Source organism: Nematostella vectensis, chromosome 8, assembly GCF_932526225.1.
Source record: "Nematostella vectensis chromosome 8, jaNemVect1.1, whole genome shotgun sequence".
Classification (NCBI taxonomy): Eukaryota; Metazoa; Cnidaria; class Anthozoa; order Actiniaria; family Edwardsiidae; genus Nematostella; species Nematostella vectensis.
In genome coordinates this window covers 9,642,004-9,669,664 of record NC_064041.1, presented here as the reverse complement: position 1 = coordinate 9,669,664, position 27,661 = coordinate 9,642,004, and the positions used below count along the sequence as shown (strand labels likewise).

Below are 27,661 nucleotides of genomic sequence, written 5' to 3'. Positions count from 1 at the left end.
CACGATAAAAAGAAAACAAACAAACAAAACAAAAAAACAGGCAGGTACAAAACTTACTTGCATAAAATGAGTCTGGGCCCTTTCCAGGTGTAATACAACTTTCCGTATGGACCGAGAGTGCCACGTGATCTATACTACTCACCACACGAGGTGAGCCTACAAAATTACTTGACAAATATTTGTCAAATCTTGCATTATTATCTTAGTTTCAGATCCCAAACTTTGTGCTAGTGCTGACACAAGATGCGTGGGCCCGGGACCGAGATTACACAAAGCTCAAATCTTATGGTTTAGTTGGTTATATAAAATCCTTTATATGTTTGGAATACCCTTTGTTTGATTAGATATGTCTTTCAAGCACACTATTGATTTACCTTAATTCGTTTTCTATGTAGATGGGCAAGTACCTTCGTTTTCGTATTTTTTTTTTTTTTTTATGGATAACTGTACTATGATAACCCCTAACACTACAAACTCTTGGTGTTAACTCTATACCACTATATGTTCTTCGGGTTTCTGCAACTTCCTGAGCTCGCCACAGTCTCACATCGGCTGCACCATCGTGCACTGCACTTGGTCCCAGCCTCCAAACGGTCCAACACTCGTGAAGGCGGTTATTTTGATGCAGTAGTCCGATCCAGTCCCCAGGCCAGCGAGTACTGAATAAGGTACAAAAAAAAGAAAACATAGTCATACCCAGGGGGACCCAGTTCACGTGACTTTATTTTCTCGTTGTTACAAAAAAATGAAGTTAGCAAACAACTGAAATAGGACCAATATATTGAAACAAAACCGTTGTCCCTTTTAAAAGTCAGTCTTATAGTAATGGAAAAGTGTTCTTGCCCCTCAAGCCATTATCGATAATTTCGTTAAATGTCCTCACTAGGAGATTTCAATAGAACCTCCAATCTCTGTGATCAATGTTTCTATATCCATTATATTTAGCGAAATTAAATTTCGCGGTCATTATTTTTCACGAGTCTTAATTCGCGAATTTCCTGAAATCGCGAAAATCGCGAATTTAATGTTTTTTAGCCGCGAGTAATGTATTTTAAAAGTACACTTTGATACCTTTTTATACATTAAAATATAAAGCCCTCATCATCCCCTCCCTCCCTCCCACCCCCAAATCTGCGCGTTTTATGAGGAAACTACAAACACGAACGATACCGCGAACGATCAGACTGGTAAAGACCCGCGGGTGACCCGTAAAGACCCGCGGGTATAGCTGTGCTGCGAGGGAAACTGTGTTATGTGGATTGTGGATTACCTGTTCTGCAATGTGCGTTACCTGTACTGTGTGGGTTACCTGTGTTGTGCTGTGTGCTATGTGAGTTACCTGTGTTGTGTGGGTTAATTGTTTTGTGTGGGTTATCTGTACTTTGCCTGTGTCCTATGTGGGTTTCCTGTGTTGTGTGGGGTACTTGTGTTGTGCGGATTACCTGTACTGAGGCAGTTGGCGTCATTGACAGTCTTGCTGTGGTACTGGGATTCTGTGCTCTTCTTGTAGTACACCATGTATCCCCGGATGTTACCATTCTGGTACCGTGGGGGTACCCGTCGCCAGGTAACGTTAACAGCTGTAGGGTTGACAGGTGCGGTGGCTGTTATAACGGGGGCAGCGCCTGGGACTAGAGAAAAGTAACAGTTATTGCATGTACCATGTGGATATAATACAAAAATGTAGAAGAAAACCACCGAACAGCCTATGCCTGCAGTGCACAATGACAATGTGACAGTGGTAGTGAAAATTATGATGGTGATGATGATGATATCATTTATTCAAACTAAGTCAGCTTTAAACCTTATCTACCTACCTCCTTCAGGTGTCTTGAAAGACTTTGAAATGTACCCTCCTACGACACCGCTATTCACTGAGTACAGCTGCACGGTGTAATATGTGAGACCTGTGAGCCCCTTCAGCATATAGGTCTGATAGCCAAAACCGTTTGCCGATACAGTTAGCTGACCAGACAGGATGCTGGAGATGTATTTGATGTTGTAATGCGTGACTTTGGCCGCGGAAGATGAGAACCATATAAGGTTTACCGATGACGGGGAAATTACAGTTGTGATAAGGCCCAAAGGTGCGGGGGGTGGTTTGGCACCTGAAAAAGAATAAGATGGCGTTATATTTGTAAACGAAATATTGGCCTTAATGGCACAATAAAGTGCAAGAACAAATCCTGCCAAAATATCTTTTTTTTAAATCACCGTTCTCGTTTGATCAAAATTCAATGTTGAAAATATTTTCTGTATTGAGCAATAGGGGACTTGCGCTAAGAGGTCACATGACCTTTCTGGGTAAAAAAATAAAATCTTTAAATGAAACTAAACCCTTTCTGAAAAAAAAATTCTGGCTTATTTCGTAAGCGTTGAATAAGTTGCTTTTTGTTGCTGTTATTTTGCCGCTAAAAGCCTGAGCGCGCTCTCTTTTGCCAGCCAAAAAGCCATGTGAGTGATCTCTTAGCGCAAGTCCCCTATTGGGTTTCGATATTTGCACTCGTGACTGTAGTACCTATTATGATTACACCACAGTCGTAAGAATAAATAACAATAAACGCGGTACCTGTTGCGATGCAACCATTCATGTGCGTTGTCCCTGTGTTTTGCGTCACCAGTCCTGCAGCACACTGGATACACGTCGTCTGACCAGACTGATTTTGATAAGTGCCTTTTTGACAAAGGGCACACATGCCATCGGGTTTCCAATAACTTCCAGGCGGGCACTCGACACATCCTTCCTGGCCAGACTGGTTTTGGTGTGTACCATTAGGGCAATAAATACAGCTGGCTTGGCCAGATTTGTTTTGGTAAGTGTTTGTTGGACAAAGTGTACACATGCCATCGGACTTTCCATAGGTACCAGGGGGGCACTGGTTACAAGCTTCCTGCCCAGACTTGTTCTGGTATGTGCCTGGTGGGCAATGGACGCAGCTAGCTTGGCCAGATTGGTTTTGGTAAGTGGCGGTGGGACAGGGTGAACATTCGCCCTTTGAATTCCCGTACATCCCTCGAGGACACACAACTGGGGAAATAGAAACAACACACTTACTCAATCCTCTACGCCCTCATACATAAATTGACATGGAGCATTTCACCTACCACAAAGGAAGCCATTTTTATGTAAAAACCAACCATGTTCACAAAGAGGCTGCCCATGAAAAACAAGTAGTGTGTCTGGAAGTGGCCTGAGTCCCAAGCTCTTCATATCTTGCGTGAATGAGCCGTTTGACATGCGCCTGCGCAGGCGCTGTACTCTCTCTACTAGATTTAATCTCTGCATCGAGAAGCTTGTCAATATCTCTTCCGCAGATTCGGCGTCTCCCTCAGCTTCCTGCCCAGTAAGGGCAAAGAAAATAGATGCTCGCTGATCGGTGATTCGGGCAAATTTGAGGTTATTGACTTGGGTGGTAAGGACACCTGTGGTGGAACTAATGTTGCTCTTTAAGGTGTGGATGTCAGCTGCACCAAGTTTTGAGGGAAGGGTATGGTTACATTCCTCATCTTGGGCACAAGCAGTGACGTTAAAGACCACGGCCATACGGGGAACTGCCCCCCTGCTCCGTAAGATATCCAGCCTCCCCTCTTCACTGACGACTCTACCGCGGCTATTGCTGGCCACACAGTAATAGAATCCCGACCTCATGACGTCATCAGGCTCTATATAGACCAGCCGGCTGTCGTTATCAGGTAGTTTGAATGACAGCTTGGAATACAGCGGCCTGTAATACCATTCCACCCGGGGTTGAGGGTTGCCTGTGGCCAGACATGAGAACGTAGCGCCTTTACCACCATATAAGGCAAGCTTGAAGCTGATTGGCTCCTCTAAGAGCTCAGGCTTGTATTCGATAATGATTTCATAGTGATATTCCGCTGACCCTTTGTGGTTCGCTGCTTCGCATGTGTACATACCGGCCTCAGATCTCTTGATGGATGGAAGTTCTAGTGTTCCGTGGTCAGCTTTCTGCACAACTTCATCGCCCCTTCGCCACGTGTAGATGACCTTTTAAAAAAAATAGTAGTATCATCAGATTACAATGCCATCGCAATCTAGTTAAAATGATCAAATATCCTATCAACACAATCATCACTATGTTTAACATTTCTCCCGCATTCCCCCTGCCCCGGGTTACCTTGGTTACGCTCTGCGCCTCACAGCCCAACACCACGTGTTCTCCCTCCTCCACAGTCCATCGTGAAATCGTCTGGTTGAAGAGTCTCGGTTTATCTGCACAGATCAGCCTCGAGTCCATGCTGCTGTTGAGAAGGACCTCAAGCTGACCAAGTGTCTCTCGGACGTCAGACAGAGACATGTTGCTGGTTATGATAGAGCCCAGTCCTCTCTCAACCTCGGGAATCAAGCTTATCACCTTATTGACGTCTTTGTCATTATTGTACATGCTGTAGATTTCCATTAGCTCACTTGCGACCGCGGTTATGCAGTCAGCGGTACCTGCGCATGCCTTGAAGCCACGTGCCTCCGTTAACATCTCGGTATAGGCCTTCCACATAGCGAAGGTCTCGTTCCATGAGAGCAACTGCGCATGCTCAAGTCGCTGGTCCTTGTACTGGGACATCATGTCTTGGTACGCCTTTACCGCCGAGGAATTAGTGCTCTCTAGGTAGGTATGGAGACTGTCAAATGATTCGAATTCCGTTTCTAATCCTTTCTCTATCTCCAAAGTTGAGTTAACGACAGAAGATAGCGAATTTATGACTTCAAAGAAGAACAGACTTGCGTTTAGAGCAAACTGGCACTTTTCTGCGTCGGGCACCTGGTGCTGTGCTTTGTCCTCGTTAGCTTCGGGTGTGTCTACGAGTGAACGTTTTCTACGGGTTTCTCCGAGTGCCTCACGTATAATGATCGGCGTCGCTATACTTATCGAAGAATTGAGAGCATCAAGTTCAAGCACAAAATTCCCACTTGAATTTCGTTTAGATGTTTGGAGCTGAACATTTGCAAGGAACCTTCGGCTTGTTCCAATGCCCGTGGTGAGGTCAAACGACATGGAATGCACCCTCACCGGAGGAAGTCCAGGCGAACTCTGTGTTAGTTTACCCAGCCTAAGTCCAGTCCTAACATCTGGGATCTGTTGCATTCTCGCGAGAGATGTTTTCATGGTTTTCATCTGTGCCCGCGTCTGTCGCCTTTTTGCCTCAAGTATTGTCAATTCAGTAGAAAGCATCTTTTCTTGTAATTTCAAATTGTCGAGCTCCACGACCTTTTGGTCAACTGCTGAGCTTTGTTTTGTGAGCTCTATATACTCAAGAAATAGACTTCCATTCATCTGTTTCCACTCGCGCTCAAATTTATTCTTCTGCCACTTGATGCACGCCTCGTTCTCAACTACGCACTCAGGTTCCAAGAACTTTACACATTTTATGTCCTCCCTGCAACACGGGGTTGGGTTCTCGAAGCCTTTAGTTTTCTGATTTACCGTACTTCCGTTCTTACACACGAATACCTTTGCAGCTTCCTGGATGACTTCCATGATTGAGAATAGGCGCGTGTAGCTAAGTTTCTTGGTTGGACCATCCCACTCGTGTGTACTTTGTTTACACCCGGAGCTTGCAAACCCATTGATAATCCCAGATATAACCGAAAACAAAAATCTTTTATTCCTCTTTCTCGCTGATAAACCTTTTAAATCCTTCTGTGTTTTGTCATCTCTAAATCTTTCAAGGGCAATGAAGATTGCTTCGTCTAATTTCTGTTTTGTCAGCAGCGGGACTTTGCTTTCGATGACACGCTGGATGCTTAGCGACTTGTCTACAGCTTGCGTGATAGCGTGACATACTACGTCATCGACACCTGGCGTGACAGCGTGACGGATTGCGTTACTCAACAGACTGCTTATACTCAGGCTCCCTCGTAGCGCTGGGTTCCTTGCCTTCAGACTTTTGTCGATATCAAGACTTAGATCGTACCACTTCGGCGACGAGCCTTTGATGAGGCTGTTAATGTCTATACTCCCCCCGAACATCTTTAAAAGCGGGACAGATCCCTTCAGTAGTTCAGTCAGGTCCAGGGGGGTGCTGAGCTCGGGGTGCGCCTCAAGTATGATCTGGTTTATCGTCACGTTGAGTTTGATAGGAACTGCTTTCCTCAAAATGGAATCCACGCTAAGGTTTGCAAGCATTGACTCGTTGATGGTCACGTGGACAGCTTTACGTAGACCCGTTTTGATTAGTTGTTCAAGATCAAAGCCTTGCGCGACTTTCGGTATGAGCAATCGCGTCAGGTTCTCAAAACACATCTCATGCGCTTGCGCAGTCTTGTCTTTGATTACTTGCATCACGTCAAGCCTGTCGATATCACGTGGCCGGGTGACACGTGACATTATCTCGTGACTGAGGTCGAAATCTGGTCCCAGTCCTCTCAGATTCTTCTTTAACCGTGCGTTTATATCCAAGCTGCTATCGAGCCCACCCAGAGCCTGACCAACGACTTTGCTGACGTCGAAGTTTCTAAGTGCTAATTGGTCGAGGCTGAATGACGACATGTCATGCAAGTGTTGATTGATAAGATAGGAGATGGACATGCGCAGGGCGGGAAACCGCTGACTTATGATTTTATCAATGCTGGTTACGCGTCTTTCAGGAAACGCACTCTTGAGTGCATCATCAACACGTACCGGTCTCCCTGTGTGTCGACATCTTTGCACCGAGTCCCTGAGTAGCGCATCCAGGTCAAAGCTTATTTTCAGTGCGGGAATAGCTTCCATCAAATCCCTATTGACGTCATAGTCCTCACGTAACCCAGGAAACGCCTTTCTCATCACGTGGTTTACGTTAAAGGTGTCAAGGACTCGCGTGTACTCGTGAAGTGCGCGCGTCAAATCAAAAGTCTTACTTATGTTGGCGATGTTTTTACGTAAAATGTAGTTAATGTCAAACTTCTTATCAAGTGCGGGAACTTGTCGCTTTAGAATTTCATTAATGTCCTTGTGTTCGGAAGTTGAGCGTTTGTTGACAGATCGAGGTGATCGAGAGATAGAGTGGCCGATGTCTCTGGCGTGCACGATGCGTGTTTCTTTATCATTCCCTGGCGTCTCCGAGCTTCTGCGTTTTCGTCCAATTGGTTGATAGAAAGGCCAAAAGAGACCCTCACTGAAAGCTGCTTCCCATGACTTACATGATTCTGAGATAATCTTAATTTTTGTTTGAGTGTAGTATTCCCTTTTCTCGGACATCTGCTTAGGTCGCGTTACATTAATCTTGATGTCTTTGGCGTGACAGTTTTGCTTGACGTAAGATATCACCACAGGGCTCCAGCATATGTCAGGGACGCACGTCTTGTTGCAGACATATCCGCACTTGGATAGCTCACATGAGTACAAGCTTGATCGCGTATGGTTATAACCGGCTAAAGCTTGGTTGAAATCTTCCTTCGCTTGTGAATACTTATCGCGGATTCTCAGAAGCTCGGTCTCATTCAGTCTGCGCCAGCGTTTTACGCGTTTTATGTCAGCCGTTCTATCTCTGTGAAGGTTTTCTATGACGAGCATGCGTTGTTGTGCCGAGGCCAGAGCTTGTTCTGAGCCGTTGAGTCTTTTCTGTGCCTTCTCGCGCATGCTCTCTACATAGCTATTGACGTCATCTTGCAGACGCTGAACGAGCTCCGATTGGTCGTCAAGCCGTCCACTGACGTGATACAGAAGTGCAGGCCAATCACCTACGTCAGCATTAGCACGTGCATCCAACGTGCACTGAAACTGACCATCCAATCGTCCCTTTATACTAAAGCTCAAGGTCCCGGATGGTGATATGTCAATTAATGCACTTTGCTGGATTCCAAGCATGCGCACTGTGCCCTGTATTCTTGCTGCTCCCGAGATGCTGTTCACATAGAGACGATCCCCTGGTGTCATGGTAATCACGTGACTAAGAGTTAACTCATCCTTTACTTGGCCCAATACCCACGCTGAACAGTTGGGTTTCCTGTGGTGAGGGATAAAGCTGTCTGATAAGTCACATGACCCGGTATTAAAGTCCACAGATGCCTCGACCCCTCGGAGACACAGACGTGCGCGACAAACCTGCGCAGTCAGATTAAGAACGAGGCCTGTAAGACGCTGGCGGACTGGTGAACGAACCAAAGTAATCCCAATCGTCCGGGATGCATTCACAATTTGATCAAACGCATTCAGTTGATTGATAATACCCATTGCTATTGGGATTCTAGAAAGCTCTCTTCTCATTTCAGCTGACAGCTCTAACAAGTTAGATATTCCAATCTGCATCTTTTTTATCGAAGATATTACTCCATCTATCTGGCTTTCAAGCCCGCTGTATGAATTGACTATTGTCGATGCATTGGTTACACACTGAAGGACAGACGTGTAAGTGTTTATCCATTCACCATAATTTGATCTGAGTTGCGGCGCAGAGGGCAAAATCATGCCAGAAACAGTCGTTAAAATCATTTTGAACCAAAACTCGATCTGTCCTTTAAGACCACCAATTTTGGTGCGGGCGTCTGAAGTACCAATCAGCCCAGTCCTCTCTCCTCCTGTGATGTCATACTGCAGGTCGACGCTCACTGGGAGGTTAACATAAGGTATGACAGAATCTCGAAGCTCAGCAGCTGTTTTAAAGGGATTTTCTGTAGCCTTAAGAACAAACTTGAAACCTTTTATGCGCTCACATTGCTTCGATATCTTGTTAGTGGTTTTCCCTGCAGTAAAACACAGCAGTTAAAAAGACAATAAGTGCGGGCAAGCGTTTCTTTTGCTTCTGTCTCCATCGTTCGTTCCCATTCTCTCCGCGGCCATACACTTCGCTCACTCTCTATTTCCACTGAAACCGCACAGACTGCAATCTAAATAAATTAAATGCCTTATATGATATGTGCGCCCACCTCCGAGAGAAAACGACCCTGTCACATTGTTTCCAGTAATCTTTATTACACTCCTATTTCCTGGTGATGCGCCTGCTATCTGCATAGATGCGGTCAACGTAGTTTTGCCAGTCATAGTACCGTTAATTGGGCAGGAAAAGCGACGGTTTAGTAACTAAAAACATCAACAAATGCGATGATCATTACATGGCAAAAAAGAAAAAAATCTGTTTATGTAAAAACAAGCTTAAAAATGCAAGACCTAAAATATCTTGCAAATAGATTCAACTACCAGTTAGTAAGATCATGTTAAAATTCACCTTGTCAAAACACCCTGACGTTACCATCCAATCCCCTTCCGTCTCCATAGTGACACGGAGTGCCTTCCCATCATTACTCTGGAGCTGGGCGTTCACAGCAGCCTTGACAAAAAGCGATTGTTGTGACGTCATTGCTGACCGGGTCACGCCAATCGCGGCAAGGCGCGTCTTCCAGCCCACTGACTCCATCTGTCTCAAGATGTCAAGTCCACTCAGCTTTTCTTGTGAGTCTTTGGCGAATTTGACGAAAGCTCCCCCTTTGCAGACATCATGTGCAAAGCACACGCCATCTTTAGCAGTGAACCGCGCATTCTCATCGTCAACTTGTACTTTAAACCCGACCCTGGGTCGGTAATACGTGGCTGCTGTTGCTAATGGCAACCCGGAGCAAACCCCTGTCGCGTGATTAACGTCAATCATCAGATTTCTGACGTCAAAGCCTGTGTTCGTGTCCATCTCTAGATTCAACCAGGCCGGTAGCGCCTGTGATACCGAGCCGAGATAGTGCAGCGGTAACACGTCGTCACTAATGAGTTGCATTAAATATTCTGGCTTCATGGGTACCTTGGTGCAGTTGTCATGGTGACGCAAGGTTAGTGTGTCGGGCAGGCTTTTTGGCATGTCCCGGATGTATGTTATGTGCTCCTTACTCTTTCTGGCCAGGTTACCAAGGTCAAACCCTGTGAGAGAGACTGGTACCGAGGTGTTGTGTGTGCGCATGTGCACAATACCTTGTGTTACGTAATGTCCTGTATCGTCATCCATCTTCCACTCCGCGGTAGCCACCAGTTTGGCTTGCGCATTGCATACGAATGCACTTTCTTGAAGTTGATGGCATCCAATCGGAAAGCTTCGTTTATTCGTGTGAGTGACGTCATACACGCTTAAGTTGCTGCTCATATCCGGGTTCACGTAAACTAGGCTATCATCCGGGGTAGTAAAACTATCTGAGTCACTTCCGGTCACATGGTATGAGATCACGTGCAGCCCTGGCCGTCTGGCAGTGACAGTGAAGTTGGCGTCAAGTGCTTTACTCGTGATGACTGTGACATTGGGTAGTATGTTAAGGTCACCGGAGGGTGAGCTCATGTTAATGCGTAGCTCACGTACTGGCGGCGAAGACACGTGCAATACACGTGACTGTTTGTTTACTTCCAATTTGGGGAACACAGGAATCCTGAGCCGACCCTTTTCGCAAAGCTTCCCCTCGTATCCAGTCTCCTCGCACTCACAGCGTTGCTCAGCAAGTCCAGAGGTCACACATGTACCGCCATGAAGACATGGATTGGGGTGACACGACGTAGATTCTGGAACAAAAATCAAAACTCATTGATCAAAAGACTATGAAAGACGGATTTGTTTATTTCATTTTGCCTTTTGATCCGAACGGACTCACCGGTGCAAGTGAATGAGGAGGTCCGCCACTTCACTCCTCCGGTAATGTCGTCCACGCTGCACGTCGCGTTAGCTGCACCCTCTACATAGTAACCATCTTCACATTCGAAATTGCACAGGGACCCCAAGGATCTGGGACACGGCATGGTGACGAAGGTGTGTGGCGAAGGTCTAAGAATTTGACAACTCATGGCTGCAAGGAAAGGGTGGATATGATACTAAAGCGCCAAAAACAGTAGAAGCACTGTATTGAGTAACATACAGATTATGTATTTTGTCATTCATTATGATTCATGATATTAATAGAAGCATTATATCAACGTGTATGAGAGTTCAAATAGCTCCCTATTGTTACAACAACACAATAAGAGGTAAGACCCCTGACACTGTTGAGTTGGCCTTTTATAAAAGAACCTGTTGTTTGAAGCATCAACTAATCTATTTGGTATAGAGTATTGCTTGCATCATCTTTTCTCAAATAAAGCGAATGACCAAGGTACTTCTTCCAAGGTTTATCTTCAGACAACTCATATTTGAAGTGCCACGGAGGAAAATAACGAAATATAGATTAACGTCATCTTTGACAACTAAATATATTACTTCAATTAAACACCGACCTTCCTTTGTTTATTCAACAAAGGCGTCTGTTTGTTTAAGCAAGTTATATAAACAAAGTAAATTTAGCTGTTCCTATGAAATAGGATAGCGAAAAGTAAAAAGTTGACCCTTGACCCACTGGAAAAGTAGGAGTAGCGCGTCCCTTTTCCAGGGGTATTTGACAATCGGAATTTGGCCACCAATTCTCGGTTCTCGCTTCTTAACGAAGGAAGAAAAGTAAAGTCTGAGTTCACACAGGGTTTGCCCTGTGTAGGATTCAGACCTGGCCGTCGACGAAATTAGGATTTAGTACGGTTTAAGAGTTTGAGTGCAAAAATGATTGGAATCTTGTGAATCATTATATTCATGTGTGTATCTTGCCATGCGCACTAGCAGTGTAACAAGTTAGTGTGTGACAACCGTAGTCAGTAGCAACATGTAAACATTACGTAAGTCACGGTAGCCCAAGGGTAACAAACCGACACACCCATGGGGGGGGGAGTTCGTTCCTCGGACGCCCATTGGCTGAAGCCTTATCTAAACAGAGCTAAAAGCTTTCCATGGCTGTTAGTGTCGGATTACCTAGGGGACGCCGTTATAGGACCATATAAAAGGGGGTGCGGTAGAAGCTGCAGTCAGATCTTGTAAACCTTGAGTTTGTAACAGCGAAGTAAAGCCCGGTACCTGTACCGCCCCCACTACAGTCTACTGTCGTTGTTACAGAAGACCCAATCATATTTAGCATGCAGTGTTCCTTTGTAGACTCACCGTTGCACGTCGCCCTCGCCCCGCTCCACTGTGAATTAGAGAGACACTGCCTTGATGCTGAGCCTGCAATCTCATAGCCAGCGGAGCAGTAGAAGGAACAATTAGCGCCAGTCACATGACCGCTACATTTCATGGAGCCATGAGAAGGCGCTTCAATCGACACACAGGGAAGTCCTGAGAGAATAGTAAGAAGAGTAAGAAATCACTTTATTCATGGTTTTCACTTAGCATATCGATATCATGGGGTTTCTGTACCTTTGCAGGATTTCTTGTCGTCTGCGAGAGCGAAGCCAGGCGAGCAGGAACAGCTGTAGGATCCGAACGTGTTATTGCACTGATGTTCACACTTGTGTAGCCCAGTATCGCACTCGTCGATATCTGAAAAAAAATATCAATCCCTTTTGGTGTCCTGGCACAGCAGTTTGTTGAATAATGTCTAACCAGAGGTTGGTTAAATATTCTCTAACAAAAAGTCTACAAACTTTGCAAAATAGTTCCAAAATAGAAGTCGCCTAAAAAGTAATGGATACTAGCATATACAGGACTACTATTTTGCATACATTAAGATAGTTTTATTATTTTTGACTAATTATGCCTGAGAGCTGATAATATCCCTTTAATAAAGGTCTGATAAAGGTTTAATAACATTCGAATGGAAATTGGCTCTTCTATAAAAAGATGAGTAGTCATGTTGCACAGCCTTTCTCAGGGTCTTTTTTCTATCTGCTGACAACTTGAAATTGACAGTTGGGTTGAGTTGGCAATATGATTGTTTCGCGGCAGCAATTAGGCCTTGTTTTCCCCAAATGGAGCAAGATGGAGCTCAACAAGTAGACGCCTGCGAACAGGCTAGTTGTTTTAGCTAGTTTTAATTGCATTTCTAGAGTGTAAAGCGCTCTGATTTAGGGCTAAATTTCCTTTTGTTATTATTACCTTCACATGTCTTCCCATCATGCCTCAGGATGAATCCTCGTTTACAGGCGCATGTGAACGAGCCAATCACATTCACGCAGACCTGCTCGCAGTCAGCCAATGAGGCGTTGCCACGTAATCCGCTAACGTGTTGGATTGAGCACTCGTCGAGGTCTTTTTTAAAAAGCTGTTTTTCTTAGTAAGGGTTTCAAGTGCAATTTTATTAAAACAAAAGTGTAGCACTTTGTCTCATTGTTAAAAGTGTTTACCTGAGCAAGTTAAGCCGTCCGAATTCAGCTGATAGCCGTTCAAGCATGCGCAGTGGTAGCTCCCTTGTGTATTATTACAGATCGCTTCACAGCCATTGAACAACGCGCACTCATCCAAATCTGCAAATACAGAAAGAGGGATCAGATGCCTTAATATATTGCTATCTAGCGCTTGGTGAGAGTAAAATGCTCTTTGACCGTGGCATATTCTTTCAATCCTCCCATACCAGATTTAGGTAGATACCTGTCAATTATCTGCAAAATGGACACCTCTCACCTTGACATGTTCGTCTGTTGGGGTCAAGTTTGTATCCATCGCGGCAGCGACAGCGATATGTCCCGAGAATGTTGATGCAGTCATGTTCACACCAGCCGTTGTTGCGCTCACACTCGTTGATATCTAGAGAGTATTTAAAAGTGAAATATCTGACTGACGGACTGACTGTTTGACTGACTGAGTGACTGACTAAATGGATGAATTACTGAATAGATGACCGACTGACGCACTGACTAACTACGTTCTTATAGTAAAAATTATTCAACCAATGACATATAAAAATAATTCATACTGCAAACCTACCGATGCATCTACGGCTGCTGTTATCAAAAGTGTATCCCCGAGGGCAGTCGCAGGTGTAGCTACCGAGACGATTGATACACCTCCCTGGACATGTATTGGTGCTTGTAGATAGACACTCATCGATGTCTAAAGAAAAACGAGCAGTAAAATATCTAAACGTAGTTGTTTCCCCTACTAAATACTGCGAAAACTCAGGCACAGCCGGGATTCGCTGAGGTGGCAACACAGTCATAGATATGATATGCGAAAAGTTTAAGATTTTGTCATTCTTGAAAACTAGTTGACACTCTTAGACCGTTTTCTTATTTTGACGCACCACTTAAAGCAGGCCAATCACACTGATCGTTTATCGCCTTCCAAAAACCGAGTCACACAAATCATTCAGTTCAATCATCTTAACTCCATACGGGCAACTAAGACCTAGAGGCGAAGGAATTAACAATGAATTAATTTGATAATTGAATGGCTGCACGTGAAAATGAGTTCGGTCTGATAGATTTCCCACCGTTTTCCGTTTCCCGCCAAAACACGACGTTTTACACAGTTTTACGGTCTGGCGAGCACAGTTTTACGGTCTGGGTCGGTTGGAGTATAAATTCCCCTTTCTCTGTTTCCTATTGTAGAAATGAAGTTTACGGTTTATGTTTGTTCCTGAATATAAAGTTTAGGTAATTTTATCGAAACTATTGTGGAATTTGTCGCCAAGTTTTAACGTATTATCTCGGTCACTCCGTCCTAGCCATAGCCGTTGTCGCATCCACTATGACCAAGGGTATTAACATGCGATTCTCTCTAGTTTTATGGTGAGAAAATCCCAATTTGACCTGACCGAAGATAGAACACTGCCGCCTTTGGCTGAGAAGAGAAAAGCCTGTACAACTGAGGTATCCTGTGTATCTCTACGTTTCGAGCCCAGCACCATGAAAAACCCGGTCAAAAACAATAAAGGGATGCCTGGTCTATATGATAAGTGAAGCACCTTGGCAAATGGTCCCTCTAATCAGCGTGTAGCCTTTGCTGCATTTGCACACAAAGCTACCAGCTGTATTGATGCATGTTGCGTTACATCCGAAGTTATTCTGATTGGCGCAGCGGCACGGTGACATCGCACACTCGTCAAAATCTGTAGCAGATGACAGCAATCGTTAACCAATGGAGAACAGATAAGAATAATCATTATTATAAACAAAATCGCCATAATTAAAATTAGCACCTTACCCAAAATCATTATTATCATCATAACATCGAAATTATTGTCATCATCGTCATTACCATCGCAACAATTATCATTATTAGCAGCATCAAGACCATTGTTTTCATCATCATTGTCTAATCATCATTATCATCATCATTGTGATTAACACTTTCATCCTCCTCATCATCACCATTGACCAGTTATGCATCTATCAGCTGCTTCCCCCGGGAGTTTGTCAAAATGCCCTTACAAAACTTATCAAATCCCCCCGGGGGCAGGGAGGGAAAAAAATGACAAAATCCCGTACCCCAGAGATCAATTCAGGTAGAATTTTCTTGGTGAATCTTAACAACAGAAGATTTCATAGTGCATTGCACAGTGTGATCACTGCTGAGGCCTCAACGAAACGTTTTGCAACTTGATGATGGCCACGATAATTTACAGATTGTAATGACGTTATTTTTCATTTTTTTTTCGCTTAGAGGACGGTAAAATGTTTTTCCTCGTTGTATCAATGTACGAGAAAGGATTTCAGTGGATCTCAGTGCCACTAGATTAGCAGGTTATTTTTTCTTTGAATCACTACACGACGAATTATGGTCGACGACGATCTTCAGACACGAGCGCAAAAAGCGGGAAGCCAGGCCCACACGTTCTTGTCTGATTTACCGCTGACCAAACAAATTCCCTGGGTCGTCCCCGGGGCTAATCGGCATTACGCACAAAAATTGAAAAATCCCCGCATCCCTCGAGCAAGTTTTGCTTACAAATCTCAACAAACGCCCCTCAATCCCCGGCTGTTTACCGGGGATCGCACCCCAGGGAAAGCCGCTGATAGATGCATTAAGAATAAGTGAGGGCTTGGAAACGTACACAGGTAGCCCAAGCTTACTATTTGAAAGGGGTCAATGGAAAAGGGTTTAAACCCACCGAAAGTCGCTCAAACTCGGTACGATGGTTAGTTAAACAACAAGAATACGCGGTAACAGTTTCAATTAATTTCATTTAAAAGTAAGGTGAAAACTTGTACGTGTAAATGAAGCCATAATTCGACACAAATAGTAAGCTTGGGCTACCTGTGCTCGCTCCCTGGACCTCTCTTATTCTTAACGGACTTCGCTGTCCTATGTGTAACCACGGAATTCCATGGTTAAATATTTAATTTCGAAGCAACCAATTTGGCTTTATCTGCTCCTAAAAAGGTTTCAATTTGGCAGGATTTGAGTATTTGGAAACTATGTTTACCCTTTCAAACATTTTGTTCGGCCAGGGGCTCATAAGTAGGGGCAATCAACTTCCCCACATTCTGGTATTATATAGGTGTCACGGCGTTTCCTAGGCTCAGGCTATTTTTAGACGCGCGGATTAGCCAATCAGATGACAGGCGGGAAAAATTAACTTTGTCTCAAGGAATCCAAAATGGCGGCCGAGAAGTTGGAAAAAGACGCTTGCTTTTCAAAGTCTTCCTACATTGTCATCATATGCCTCCTAATTTCTGACCCCTTTTAGCCACAGAGAAAAAAAACATTTTCTCACTAGCCTTGGACTATTTATTTCTTCATAAGTGGACTCAAACTTTGTTACGAGTACATTTTTTCTTGCTCTTGCAAAGCAAAAAATTCGGAAATAAGTGTCAAATTACATACAATGAGCTTGGACTGCCTGTGGTGAAAGGTAGGAAACTAATTTTGGACATACCTCACGTTCCGTCCTCAAAAACACACTTCCTCCCGCTTAATCGCGCTCAAATCACTCACTCACACACTCCTTACTCCTCACAGATAGTTGGAGTCCATTCAGCCCTAACCTCAGCGCCACACGATTTTCCATTGCAAAGGAATCTGGCAGAATATTCGTCTTTTTGTCGTCGAAATATGCTTGGCCACAATGAATTGGGCAACCGTCAAAATTGCCTCGTCCCCGCGAACGCAAAATCATACCCATGCACCTGTGGCTGCGAAGATTTGACAAGAGCCAAAGCGATCCCTGCCGTGAGAGGGAGCGTCGAAATTAGTGCGCAAATTTTGCACACGATTGCCTTACCGGGGAAAATTAGTACTAGCAATTTTTTTTCTTGCCGTGTGGGGGAGTGTGGAACCTTGATGTTGCATTGTTCTTTTTTACAGATTTCGCAGTAAGTTTTGATCATGAGATGACGAATATTGTAGTGTTCTTTTTTACAGATTCCGCGGTAAATTTTGATCATGAGGTGAAGAATATTGTAGTGTATAAGAGTACATACCACGGAAAACTATTGTTATTGTAGGTACATTTTAAACTCAGTACATTAATAGTACACATTTTAAAAAGACACCTGTTTTGGGAACCAACCATTACGAAAAGGACTGCTGGGAATAGAGGAAGAGATTATCAAAAATTTTTAAACTTATTATATTTTTCTTTTGTCCACAGATCCTGGATTGTGTTTTGTCGGCCTTGTCGGCTTGTCGATTGGCTTGTCGATCATGCTGATACTAATAGAAATCATACCATCTATCACGATCCTTTTACTAGTAATATTGACAGATTGCCTCCTACCAGGCTTGTTTTGCGTGAACGGTATCACCATTTACTATGGTATCACCAGCTATTATTAACTACTAAATTCAACTAGCTATCAGTTAGTGTTTCACAGATTAGAGTGTTTTTCATTAACCTGTGAAATACACTTTAGGGTATTTACCACTAATGCACTCTAACTGGGGGGGGGGGGGGGGTCAACAGAAGTTCTTACCCCTAAGGGATAGAGATAGCAGAATTGGAAAAAAAAGTGTTCAACACCCCTTAGGAATAGCAATTGGTCGATTTTTATACCGTAAGAGATAACAATTGAAAAAAAAAATAAGACACCCGCTTAGAAATACTAGTCGAATTTTATACCCTTAGAGATTTACTAAAGCAATAGAACATAAACATGTTGTTCTGACTGAACATACCATTCTGTATATACCTGCCAATATATTTTCCGTTTTCTCATAAGGATCTGGGTTACAATATGAATATTCAACATTTATAAAGCGATTTGTTCCTACGAATGCCTTGTGGAGAATTGCGGGGTGAGGGATTCTGTAAAAATGTATTATAGTTTTGTTTATTAAGGCTCATTTCTTGAAAAGGTGAGAATATATATAATAAATACATTTAATATAATAATCACTAAATGATAAAGGCAGCATTGTGGAGAAATTAACACACAGAGATTATAAACAATTTAGTATTATTTTATTTTTAGAGTTGCTTTTCCTCGAGACGGTGGAAGCGTATGTTCGCTTTCGTTTTCCAACCGTTTTGTTATCTTTTTTCTCCTCACTACTGAATTCCGAAGAAGAGCTACCTTCAGAGGGCTTAGATCTTTCCTTACTTCCATTCTCAGAGTTTGAAGACTCCGATTCAGAAGCAGTAAGAACTTCTACTTTCCTCTGCTATTGCAGCCATTTTCGCAAGGCAAAATTTTGTTTATATAAGCGGCCTTTTGATTGGCTCATATTATGCGACGTAAGACACTCGATCTAAAAATAGCCCTTAGCGATCATTCGCACGTCTTTTTAACAAGTTGTTTTTTTATTTTTCACTAATTTTGATTTTCGCCCTATGTTTACCGTAACATCAATAGGGACAAATAAAAAGCTTGGGCTACCTGTGGTTTTTTCCATTCTCCTGAGTTTCATTCCTTTGCTGAAAGTTATCCGATAAACTACCACATAATTAATTCATATATCTTTTTTAGTGAGAAATGACTTAATTTTACATGGATTCCAGCCTGATTGAAAAAAATCACGTACTGGCGGCCACATTCAAATCCTATCATCGCGAATTGTTATGGTAATGCGAATTTCCTAACTAGACTTGGCCGCCAAGATGTTTCTAAAAATAGCCTTTAGCGATCATTCGCTGTCTCACTGCATAATACACTCTCCTTCTCATGTTCTCCTGCTAGAGTATAGTTCGAATAAAGTGACCAGTACGTTTTTTTAGCTTTTTTTTATTCTGGGGTAGGGCCATTATTTTTGGTCACCTTTTTTGGGGGAGGGTCACTAATTTTTTGCCTTAGACTGGGGAAGGGTTGAAATTTTTAAACCAGAAAAATATCCAACTTAGCACCCCCCCCCCTTCCCTATATTTAATGCTAAAATTGAATATAAAAAGAATGTATCCGTGTTTCTCTTCGACACCTAAAGAAGGGGTAGGTGAGGAGGTACCACTGCAAGGCCAGAGATAAAAAAAAACTCTCAATGATCAAACTAATACGCCCATACGCAAGTACTGACAGAAATTCACATTGTTTTAAATCTTCGACAGTGGTGGAGGAGAAGGGGATCGATTGTACGCTCGCTAAGCCACTGATAGGCGGGGAAAGACGTTATGTGAATACTTCACGGGTGCCCACTAGTCATCATTAATATCATAGTTACTATCAACCTCATCATCATTTTTTCCGTCACTAGTTTTTATCTTGAAGAAAACGTTGTCGTTTTGGGTGTCTGGTACCGAGGAATCTCAGTTTTTTTCCCAGAGATTTTCTCCATTGAAAGATGGTCACAGTCACTGTTTCTTTTCTTATATGGAAGTGACCTCAAACGCGACAATTTTTGATTAAATTTTCTTGATATGCATAGTTTTGAAGTGACTGCATCTCCTAAAATCGTGAATCCTTACCGTCGCACTTGCTGTGGTAGTTTGGGTTCTTTTGGTAGCCTTTGTAACATCCGCAGGCGTAAGACCCAGGTATGTTACTGCATATCTGTTGGCATGGTGTGTTGCTACATTCGTCGACATCTGATTAATCAAAAGTAATAGCACTTCGTATTTACCTCGTATTCTATTGTTTGCTAAGAGAAATTTAATGCCTAGATTTCGATAGATTGCTTCGAAAACAATGGATCTCCCCGTGCCATGGTATAATTTATAAAATCGGATCATAATAATAACAATTTTTCAGTGTGCAATCTTTCTGTGTATACATTCAATGTGCAGAGATTTACGATCAGATTTTTAGGTGGAGAAATTTTCGTATGCTAGCAATGTGATTTTATAATTTTTTTTAGTGTTAAAATACTAAACTTATATTCGAAATCAATTGACTTTAAGGGATCTTAAATATACCTTAACTTCCTCACTTACCATCGCTGCACGAGTTTCCCTGCCAACCAGACGTACAGGAACAGACATGTCCTCCCTTACAAATTCCGCCATGGTTACACCCTTGGCCGCACCATGCTAGAGGACAACAAAGGGACGGGAAAAAAAGGCATTATAAAAACATGCTCAGAAAGCAAGTTATGAAAACCGTGCAAATGATCTTTGGCGGGACGAAAAAAAGACGCTCTTTTATCCTCGAGTTGATCCCTTGCGCGATGGCCGAACCTTCACAAGAACTTTTACGTGCCGCTGTAGTGACTATTTTAGAATACACATACGTGTTCTACAGTCACTTCCAGTCTTACTCCATCCGTCACAGCAGTGCAGACTGACACCATATTCGGTTTTTGTTGCTACTTTGTAATACGTCCGTGTAATTGGCCTGAGAAAGAAAATAGAAGCTATTTTGAGTGGAATGCTAGGATTTATCTTGGTTAAACTTTGTGCCGTGTCTCTTTTCTATTCTATTTGTTCTTACTTTTCATTGAGGCTTTTCCTGTTTACAGAATTTGTTTTTGCTCTGCAAACCGGAATTCCAATATCTTTTGGTTATCTGCCAATCCCCCCCCCCCCCCCCCCCCTCCTTTCCCTTAATATCTAAAGGTCCGTCCCAAAAAGGTAAAGCTGTCTGCTAATAATTCTAAATTTATAGTGCTTGCATAAGAAGGTTCTAAAAGCTGGGATTTGTGAAGCCGCCCCTAGTACAGCTAGCTGCTTTCGAGAGTATAGGTGGGTTATTGTTACAATTTCTGTGATACTTCAGGTGGACAGACCCACAACAATGGCACACCTAGAATATTATTTGAAATATTATTTCAAAGGTGCTTAATTTTCGAAACTTTATCAAAGTTTTCCAAGACCTCAGTTGTCTGTTCTAAACAATCAATCTTCATTTTGCTTAAAAAGGCCGGTTCTAATAACCCCACAGAAACACCAATGTATCCGCTACTGCATTCAAACCGTACTTGACTCTCTTACAGCGCCACCAGAGGAATAGGCCACATCTGGTGTATGTCGTAGTATACTTTTGCGTTTGTACTTTGATTGAATGTGTTACTGTGCGGGAGACGCTCGCCTCGCAGACGTGTTGTCTGGGATAAGAACACACACAATTAGCCCGCGCAAAAAGGAGGATTATTAGAACATAGCTAGCTTACCCATTTTGTGTGAGCCCGTTGTTTATCACATATGAGGCATGTGGGACATGTAGGGCATGTGGGAAATATATCGACGTGGTGTAGCAAAGATTGATCAAGAACCCCGCAAAACACAGGACTCCCAAAGTTAGACCAGACGCCATCAGCAGAGGAATCGTTTGAACTCGATCAGCTCTTTTTCGTCCCCCCCCTTTGCTCTCTTTAGAACAAACACCCCTGTTTTTAAAGCCGTTTCTTTTGAACTGTATGAGACTGCGTATCCCTAGAGTTATACCTTCAGAGTGAGCTGTGTCCTTTCTTATAATTGGTAAGTGGTCCCACCCTTCGTAGAAATACTCGACTCCTATTGGCTAAATGTAGTCTAATACTAGTACCGTGCCATGCTTGAATTAATCAGTGTGTATAAGCGAGCTCAAGTTACCTCATGGGCATACACAGTCCTTTTTTATTTAGTTAACGCGGATTAAAAAAGGACTTCAGACCAAGAAACGCAATATCACTAATTTTCTATTTAGTCCATTCCCATATACATATTTATTAACAGAACCACGTAATATTGAAAAGATTAATCGGAATATACAAAGCTTTGTATATGTATGCTTTTTAAAGCATAAAAGTCTGCCATTTTGTGACAGTATAATACAGGGTACTTTGCTGTAAGCTAGCCTGGAGCTCTACGAGACTTTCAGAATAATACTATAGATAATACATAGAGTTATCTTTGACAATATATCCCTGATTTGAGCTCTTAAGAAGTAGATTCCATTGACTTGCGTATTGTCTAATGACATAACTAAATTCTTCTGTTTTGTTTACTTCATGACGGCTGTAGCGGTCAATCTGTACGTGCAGACCTTTCTTATGTGTACATTGCTTACGGAAGTAGAAGTCAATCAACTCGGTACAGGATCTACAGAATTTACAAAAGCAAATAGCGCCCACCATAGCCCCACAAGCGTTTTTGTTGTACGCCTAATGCAAACATGGTTGGACTTTGGGAACCATGTGTCGTACCCTACAGGGCTTCATGGGTATCAAATGAATAAGCAAAAAAATGAAAAGCATAAATAAATCCAGCTCCCAGGTTTGGAAAGCTGTAGCATTAACAGAACCTCGTAATATTGAAAAGATTAATCGGAATAAACAAAGCTTTGTATATGTATGCTTTAAGTCTGCCATTTGCGACAGTATAATACAGGGTACTTTGCTGTAAGCTAGCCTGGCGCTAATAAGCAAAAAAAAAGAAAAGCATAAATAAATCCAGCTCCCAGGTTTGGAAAGCTGTAGAATTCTTTTTAATGTGCCTGTAAACGTTCACATGTTATTCAGAGACCAGGATACAGCCGTGTGTTACCCATAAAGCACTGGGGGTAACGATACTTGGTCAGTATTCGTAAAAGTCCTGTATAACGAAAATGCTCATTTTAGCGCCCACCTCTAAATAAGAGCCCTACCCCATCCAAAACATTAAATAAGAATGATCGAACGCAAGATTGCGAGTCTCTAGATGAGCTAAACATTTACTGTCCAAAATCGAGCATGAATTTTTTATTTATTTTTCTAGATAGAACTGAAATATAAGTTTAAAAGCGCACCGCTTTTGGTTATCGCCACCTCCCCCTGCCCTCCCCCCCTCGCGACCCTAAAATTCTATAAGCTCGTAAGGGCAAAAACGTGCGTATACGGTATACAATCTCTAATCGGTGAGTACCCGATCCGCGTCGGAATAAATGAGCCCCTGGATGTGCGTGCATGCCGATTCATGCTACGTCACCACCAAAGGAAGCCCAAACACATAGCCGCATCTTACGTTTATTGACGAAGGGTAAGAACGATATATTAGATTATTGACGTATGTGACCAGAACTACCGAGTACTTTTCGATACCTTTTTTCTCGTTCAAATAATGATAATAAAGGCGGTGAATTTGATGATCCTCATAATGATGATAATGATATGATTGTGGTGATAACAGCAATGATATAATATGGTTGCTGTTGGAGGTTGTAATTGACGATGATGACTGTGATGGTTATGAGGTTGTGGATCATACGCTCTCGAAATGTGCCTGTACCCTGGAATTAAGGAATTTCCTTTATGGGTTAAGGAATTGAAATTATTTTTTCATCTTGTCACACGGTCCAAATGTGGTAAAATTTCAAGGCTAGGAAATACGCTATCACCCGACTTCCAAATCCGCATCCCTAGCTTCAGAGCGAAAGCTGTTGTAATAAGACTCACAATACCAGTGGATGACGCTATAATTGTTTGAGAGACTTTGTAAGCAATTACATAGAAATGAGTAACCTTTTACTAATTTTTTGTAAAAATAAAAAAGTATTTTATGTATCTAGCACCTAATTGTCAAATGTCAATGAAAACTGGGGAAACATTTTATTCTATCATATCCCTCGACATCCATCGCTTGTTTATGAAAAAATAAACAGACCGTTTGTTGTGCCAAAGAGTATTAACCTGTGTTTCATAAAAGATTCCTTCCCGAAAATTCCCCACCCTGCCTGGAAGCACACCCTTCCCCACCCCCCACCCCTCCGCGCAAATAGACGCCAAACAATATTATTTATCGGTCATTTTTATTACTAAAATATCGTGTCATTTGGTATATTATACATCTGTTTTTTCTATTTTACGCTATTTCTATTTTACTATTTTTTGCATTAAAATGGAAACCGTGTTCTCGCTCACACGGGTGGCTAAGGGACTCAGCTATCCCCGACCCTGACTAGCCGCTAGTCTTTTATATACTGTATAAGCATAAGATAAAGTGAAACCCCGGTCGTACGGTATGTTGGCAAGGTATTCTATAGAAGGAAATACAGTCAAGATGAGATTACAACCAGATTTGGTAAATTGTAACCTAAAGGTAAAATCTATTGGAAGTTATCATAATTTCACATATTGTAAGTTATATGTTATTTAGACAGACTACTTTAATCAAAATATATTTGAAATTCAGCAAAACTATAACTTATGTTAGAAATTTGAACAGTTTTAATTCAAAGATTTTATAAATTTCGGTCACCCCATTGAGGGAATAAAAATATAATTCGATTTAAGGTAAATCATCATTATTAATAGTAAAAACTTCAGCGGTCGGTCTTAAAAGCGCAGTTTGCCATTTTTTTCACTGGAAATATTATTCTTTCAAACAGGTGTATTCACTGAGTAAAATAATGTGTCATACGTATGTCCAAGAAATGTGTAAGTGATTTGCTTTTTACAATGCAAAAGCTGCAGCAAAAAATAAACTCTTGTCACGTGTGCGAAATGGCGAAGCGGGGAAACTGGGCACTGTAGCAACACACAAAGTGTGCCGCTGATTGTTTTAACGACAAAGTTTCCGTGTTACCTGAAACAGCTGTGCCCCCCATGTCGATGCGGGGAATATGTATACAGGGCTTTGATTATTATCCATCACTCGTGGACCTTACTCGGCCGACTTATTTGCCTTTTTTTCTTCTAAAGTTATAGTATGTATACTTTATACTTCCTTGCTAGCAATATAGTCATATAATATAAAGCTTAACTCATATTCTGACAGGTTATGCTGCTACTTTGGTAATGCGGTTACAGTAATGTCTGCCGGCCATATCTAAACAGCAAACGGCTCCTTTGCCGCAGTCGCTTGAGTCTTTACATGAAGTGAAGCCCGTGTAGTAAGGCGTTCGAAGTGGACACACGGCAGAAACTGAAGAAGGGAAAAACAACCATATGTCACACGAACATCCAAGTAAATACATGTATGGAATAACACATTTTGTGCAAAAGGTGCCAGACAAATTATTTACAAACATCAAGGTATACTGTATACATCAGCTGAATGGCATATAGTGTGAGAGGGATAGCCAAGCAAATGATACATAAATATCAAGGAAAATATATACATTATTGTGTGAGAAATACCAAGTAAATGATACACCAATATCAAGGTAAATACATACATTATTGTGTGAGGAAAACCAAGCAAATGATACACCAATATCAAGGTGAGTAAGTACATCAGCGGAATGGTATAAAATTTTTGGGATAGTTAGATACCTACCTCTCGGTATACACATGGTCTTGCCGTAGGAGCAGCGTGTCGGACAGCACTTCATTCCGCTTTCAAAGCAGTCGTCGTCCGTGCGGCATGGGAACGAGTAGAGTAAGTTGAGGCATGACATGCGCTTCATGACTGGACAAGAGCCTGCGCAGAAGAAACGACGCAATTAAACAAGTTAAGACTGTAAATCATTCTCCCACTAATAAAGCTCACAGAAAATAGAATATTTTCCATAATGATAGAAAAGCACTATAAGTTGTTTACCACAAGAAGAACATTATCAGATAAAGTTTATGATTTCGATGTTTTATGTCTCTATTGTTAGATTAAGAATAACATAAAACCTAATAGAATTCGAGATCCTAAAAAAATGCTCTAATAACCTAGAGATGAGCCTCTTTTACTCCGAGTTGTGACAAGACGTAATGATATATACTTTAACACTCATTAAGTGAAGACCGAGATGCCAAAAAAATCTAAACTTTCATAGGGATGCATTGATAACACTACGCACTGCGCTGCTTAAAGCCGTGCTTACCGCGGGTGATAATTGACCCGGTAACATCTTCCAAAAGCCCTTGCTTCTTGATGTTATCGATAGTTTCTTGCAACAGTTTAACTAGAAAGCGGAAAAGGCATTTTAGCCAAAGTCAAGAAGGACGTGTATGGGTTGAACACGCGATATGAGGAGCGCGTGGCAAGGGTAAGTCCTCATTGAAGGCTCCTTTAATATTATCATTTTGCCGCTTTTGCTGCAGAGAACCGGCTAACAGCAGTTTGCCATTCTTGTATAGTAGTTCTACATGCTTCAAGATAAATATACTATTAAAGAGGAAACTGGTGTTTTGACATTTTAGCAGAATTTAAAATAACTCCTTTCTAACCAAACACGCTGAGCACAGTCTGGTCGACTTTATCAGATAACGCTAATAATAGTATTGACTTATTTGATATTTCCTTACGGTTTAAAACATAGTCGTTTATTATACCTCGTTTACTGTCGGAAGTCTGTTCGTCACTACTCGATTCTGTGTCGGATGTCGCTGAACCGTCGTCGTCTGTTTGTCATGCACAAAGTGGTCAGTTACATCATGCACACAAGCTCTTGCAGAACGTGTTGTTAACATTACAAACATTCCAAGACATGCCTTAAGATAATTGTTGCTGCATTGGTCTGCTAATGTATCGATTTTTGATTTTGCTATAGTTGTGCTCTAACAACTAAAAGCATGCTGTTATGCTATTCGGACTTGGAAAGTCAGGAATTAGTCTGCTGGAGTATTTAAATTCTGAATTTGTTGTCTGCATTTGTTTAGGCCCATAAACGCATCCTTTGCAGGATAAATTATTTTCTTCCCCCCCTAACACGACCCAAAGAGAGTGTGTTTTTATAAACCTTTGAAAGCAACACATGGGCAGATTAGGTGAGACTTCTAGCGTCGTATTTCTGGAGATCCAAAGGCACCATGGGCGGATCCAGAATTTCAAATTAGAGGGTGGATAATGGCCGTATAGACAGCGTTTAACTTATCCAATGGTTCTTGGTTGTCATATAAATCTAACGCTGAATCGGATTTGCCCCTTTAGCAAAGTCAAGCAGGCGAAGGCACATTAAGACATTTATTTTCTTTAAGTAAAGTGACTTTTTCAAATCCGCCCCTGGGCACATGGATTAACAACGAGAAGAAGAAGAAAAAGTTGTATTTTCTCAAATCTTCTTCTCCGTTTAAGCGCCAATATCAAGGCTTGTTTCCATATGATTCCACTCGATCGCAAGAAACTCCCCTTGCGATGGTGTGTGATCTTGTGCGATTAAGGAGATTCGATACAGTTTCCCGAATCTCCAACCTTCTTGTCAATCACAACTCGTATCTTCTGCTACAGGGATCGGATCATCAAACTATTTGGCCATGTCATGTAGCTAGGGATGAACTTTATAAAAATGTAACACGTGTTTACATTGCTGTTTCTATGGCAACGGAACGGCGAACCCGTTAAATTCACTAATCGCGAAGTGCTGTTCGCTACAGATAAATTTTTAATAAATAAGCTATCGGATATTGTACATCAGACCTTTGTCGACACTTAGAGGAAGTTTTATTAAAATCTATAAGAAGAATTCCGAGAAATTGGCTTATTTTTATTTACAGTCACTGTTATTTACCTACTTTGAAATTCGCCCCTGAAAAAAATTCATACGCGGGCAAGGATTTTTTTTACCATTGTTATTTAGCTACCACTTATTTCTATACCAAACATACCAAAAATAAAAGCAATCGGTTTTGTTGATCGTAATTTTTGGGGGCCATTCCGGGGATTATATGATACTTTCAAAATGAAGAAATTGAACTTTTTTGCTTTTTTGGCCGCCAAATAAAATTTCGCCGATTAATTTTTTCCCCTTGCGACCAGAATGCGATCGGT

General features: G+C 42.0%; 2 protein-coding genes across 9 annotated transcripts in view; both read right to left on the bottom strand.

The window, feature by feature from the left end:
• Positions 1 to 437: 437 nt before the first annotated feature.
• Positions 438 to 21,465, bottom strand: LOC5519388. 2 transcript variants are annotated; one of them, XM_032364234.2, is made up of 21 exons: positions 21,175 to 21,465; positions 20,983 to 21,108; positions 20,296 to 20,399; positions 20,000 to 20,095; positions 19,535 to 19,654; positions 14,663 to 14,806; positions 13,684 to 13,809; positions 13,381 to 13,503; positions 13,104 to 13,223; positions 12,856 to 13,008; positions 12,178 to 12,300; positions 11,923 to 12,096; positions 10,559 to 10,750; positions 9,163 to 10,469; positions 8,864 to 9,017; positions 4,137 to 8,680; positions 3,106 to 4,006; positions 2,570 to 3,028; positions 1,818 to 2,108; positions 1,443 to 1,631; positions 438 to 659 (listed from the first exon to the last, which is right to left on the bottom strand). In XM_032364234.2, the coding sequence occupies exons 1-21, from the start codon at positions 21,315 to 21,317 to the stop codon at positions 544 to 546; spliced, it is 9,705 nt and encodes a 3,234-aa protein (XP_032220125.2). In that variant the 5' UTR covers positions 21,318 to 21,465; the 3' UTR covers positions 438 to 543. The 2 variants fall into 2 exon arrangements, with proteins under 2 accessions (XP_032220125.2, XP_048586946.1); XM_048730989.1 differs by having other exon boundaries at positions 2,570 to 2,917.
• A 2,286-nt stretch (positions 21,466 to 23,751) lies between these two features.
• LOC5519386 (A disintegrin and metalloproteinase with thrombospondin motifs 6) overlaps positions 23,752 to 27,661 on the bottom strand; it is a 29,244-nt gene continuing 25,334 nt past the window's right edge. For 5 of the 7 annotated variants that reach the window (XM_032364236.2, XM_032364239.2, XM_032364238.2 and 2 more), the window contains 4 exons: positions 26,227 to 26,295; positions 25,776 to 25,856; positions 25,238 to 25,381; positions 23,752 to 24,883 (listed from right to left, as the gene is read on the bottom strand). In XM_032364236.2, the coding sequence (XP_032220127.2) occupies positions 24,738 to 24,883; positions 25,238 to 25,381; positions 25,776 to 25,856; positions 26,227 to 26,295 (440 nt within the window). In that variant the 3' untranslated portion in view covers positions 23,752 to 24,737. The remainder of the gene's footprint in view (positions 24,884 to 25,237; positions 25,382 to 25,775; positions 25,857 to 26,226; positions 26,296 to 27,661) is intronic. The other 2 variants (XM_032364241.2, XM_032364242.2) reach the window with 2 other exon arrangements.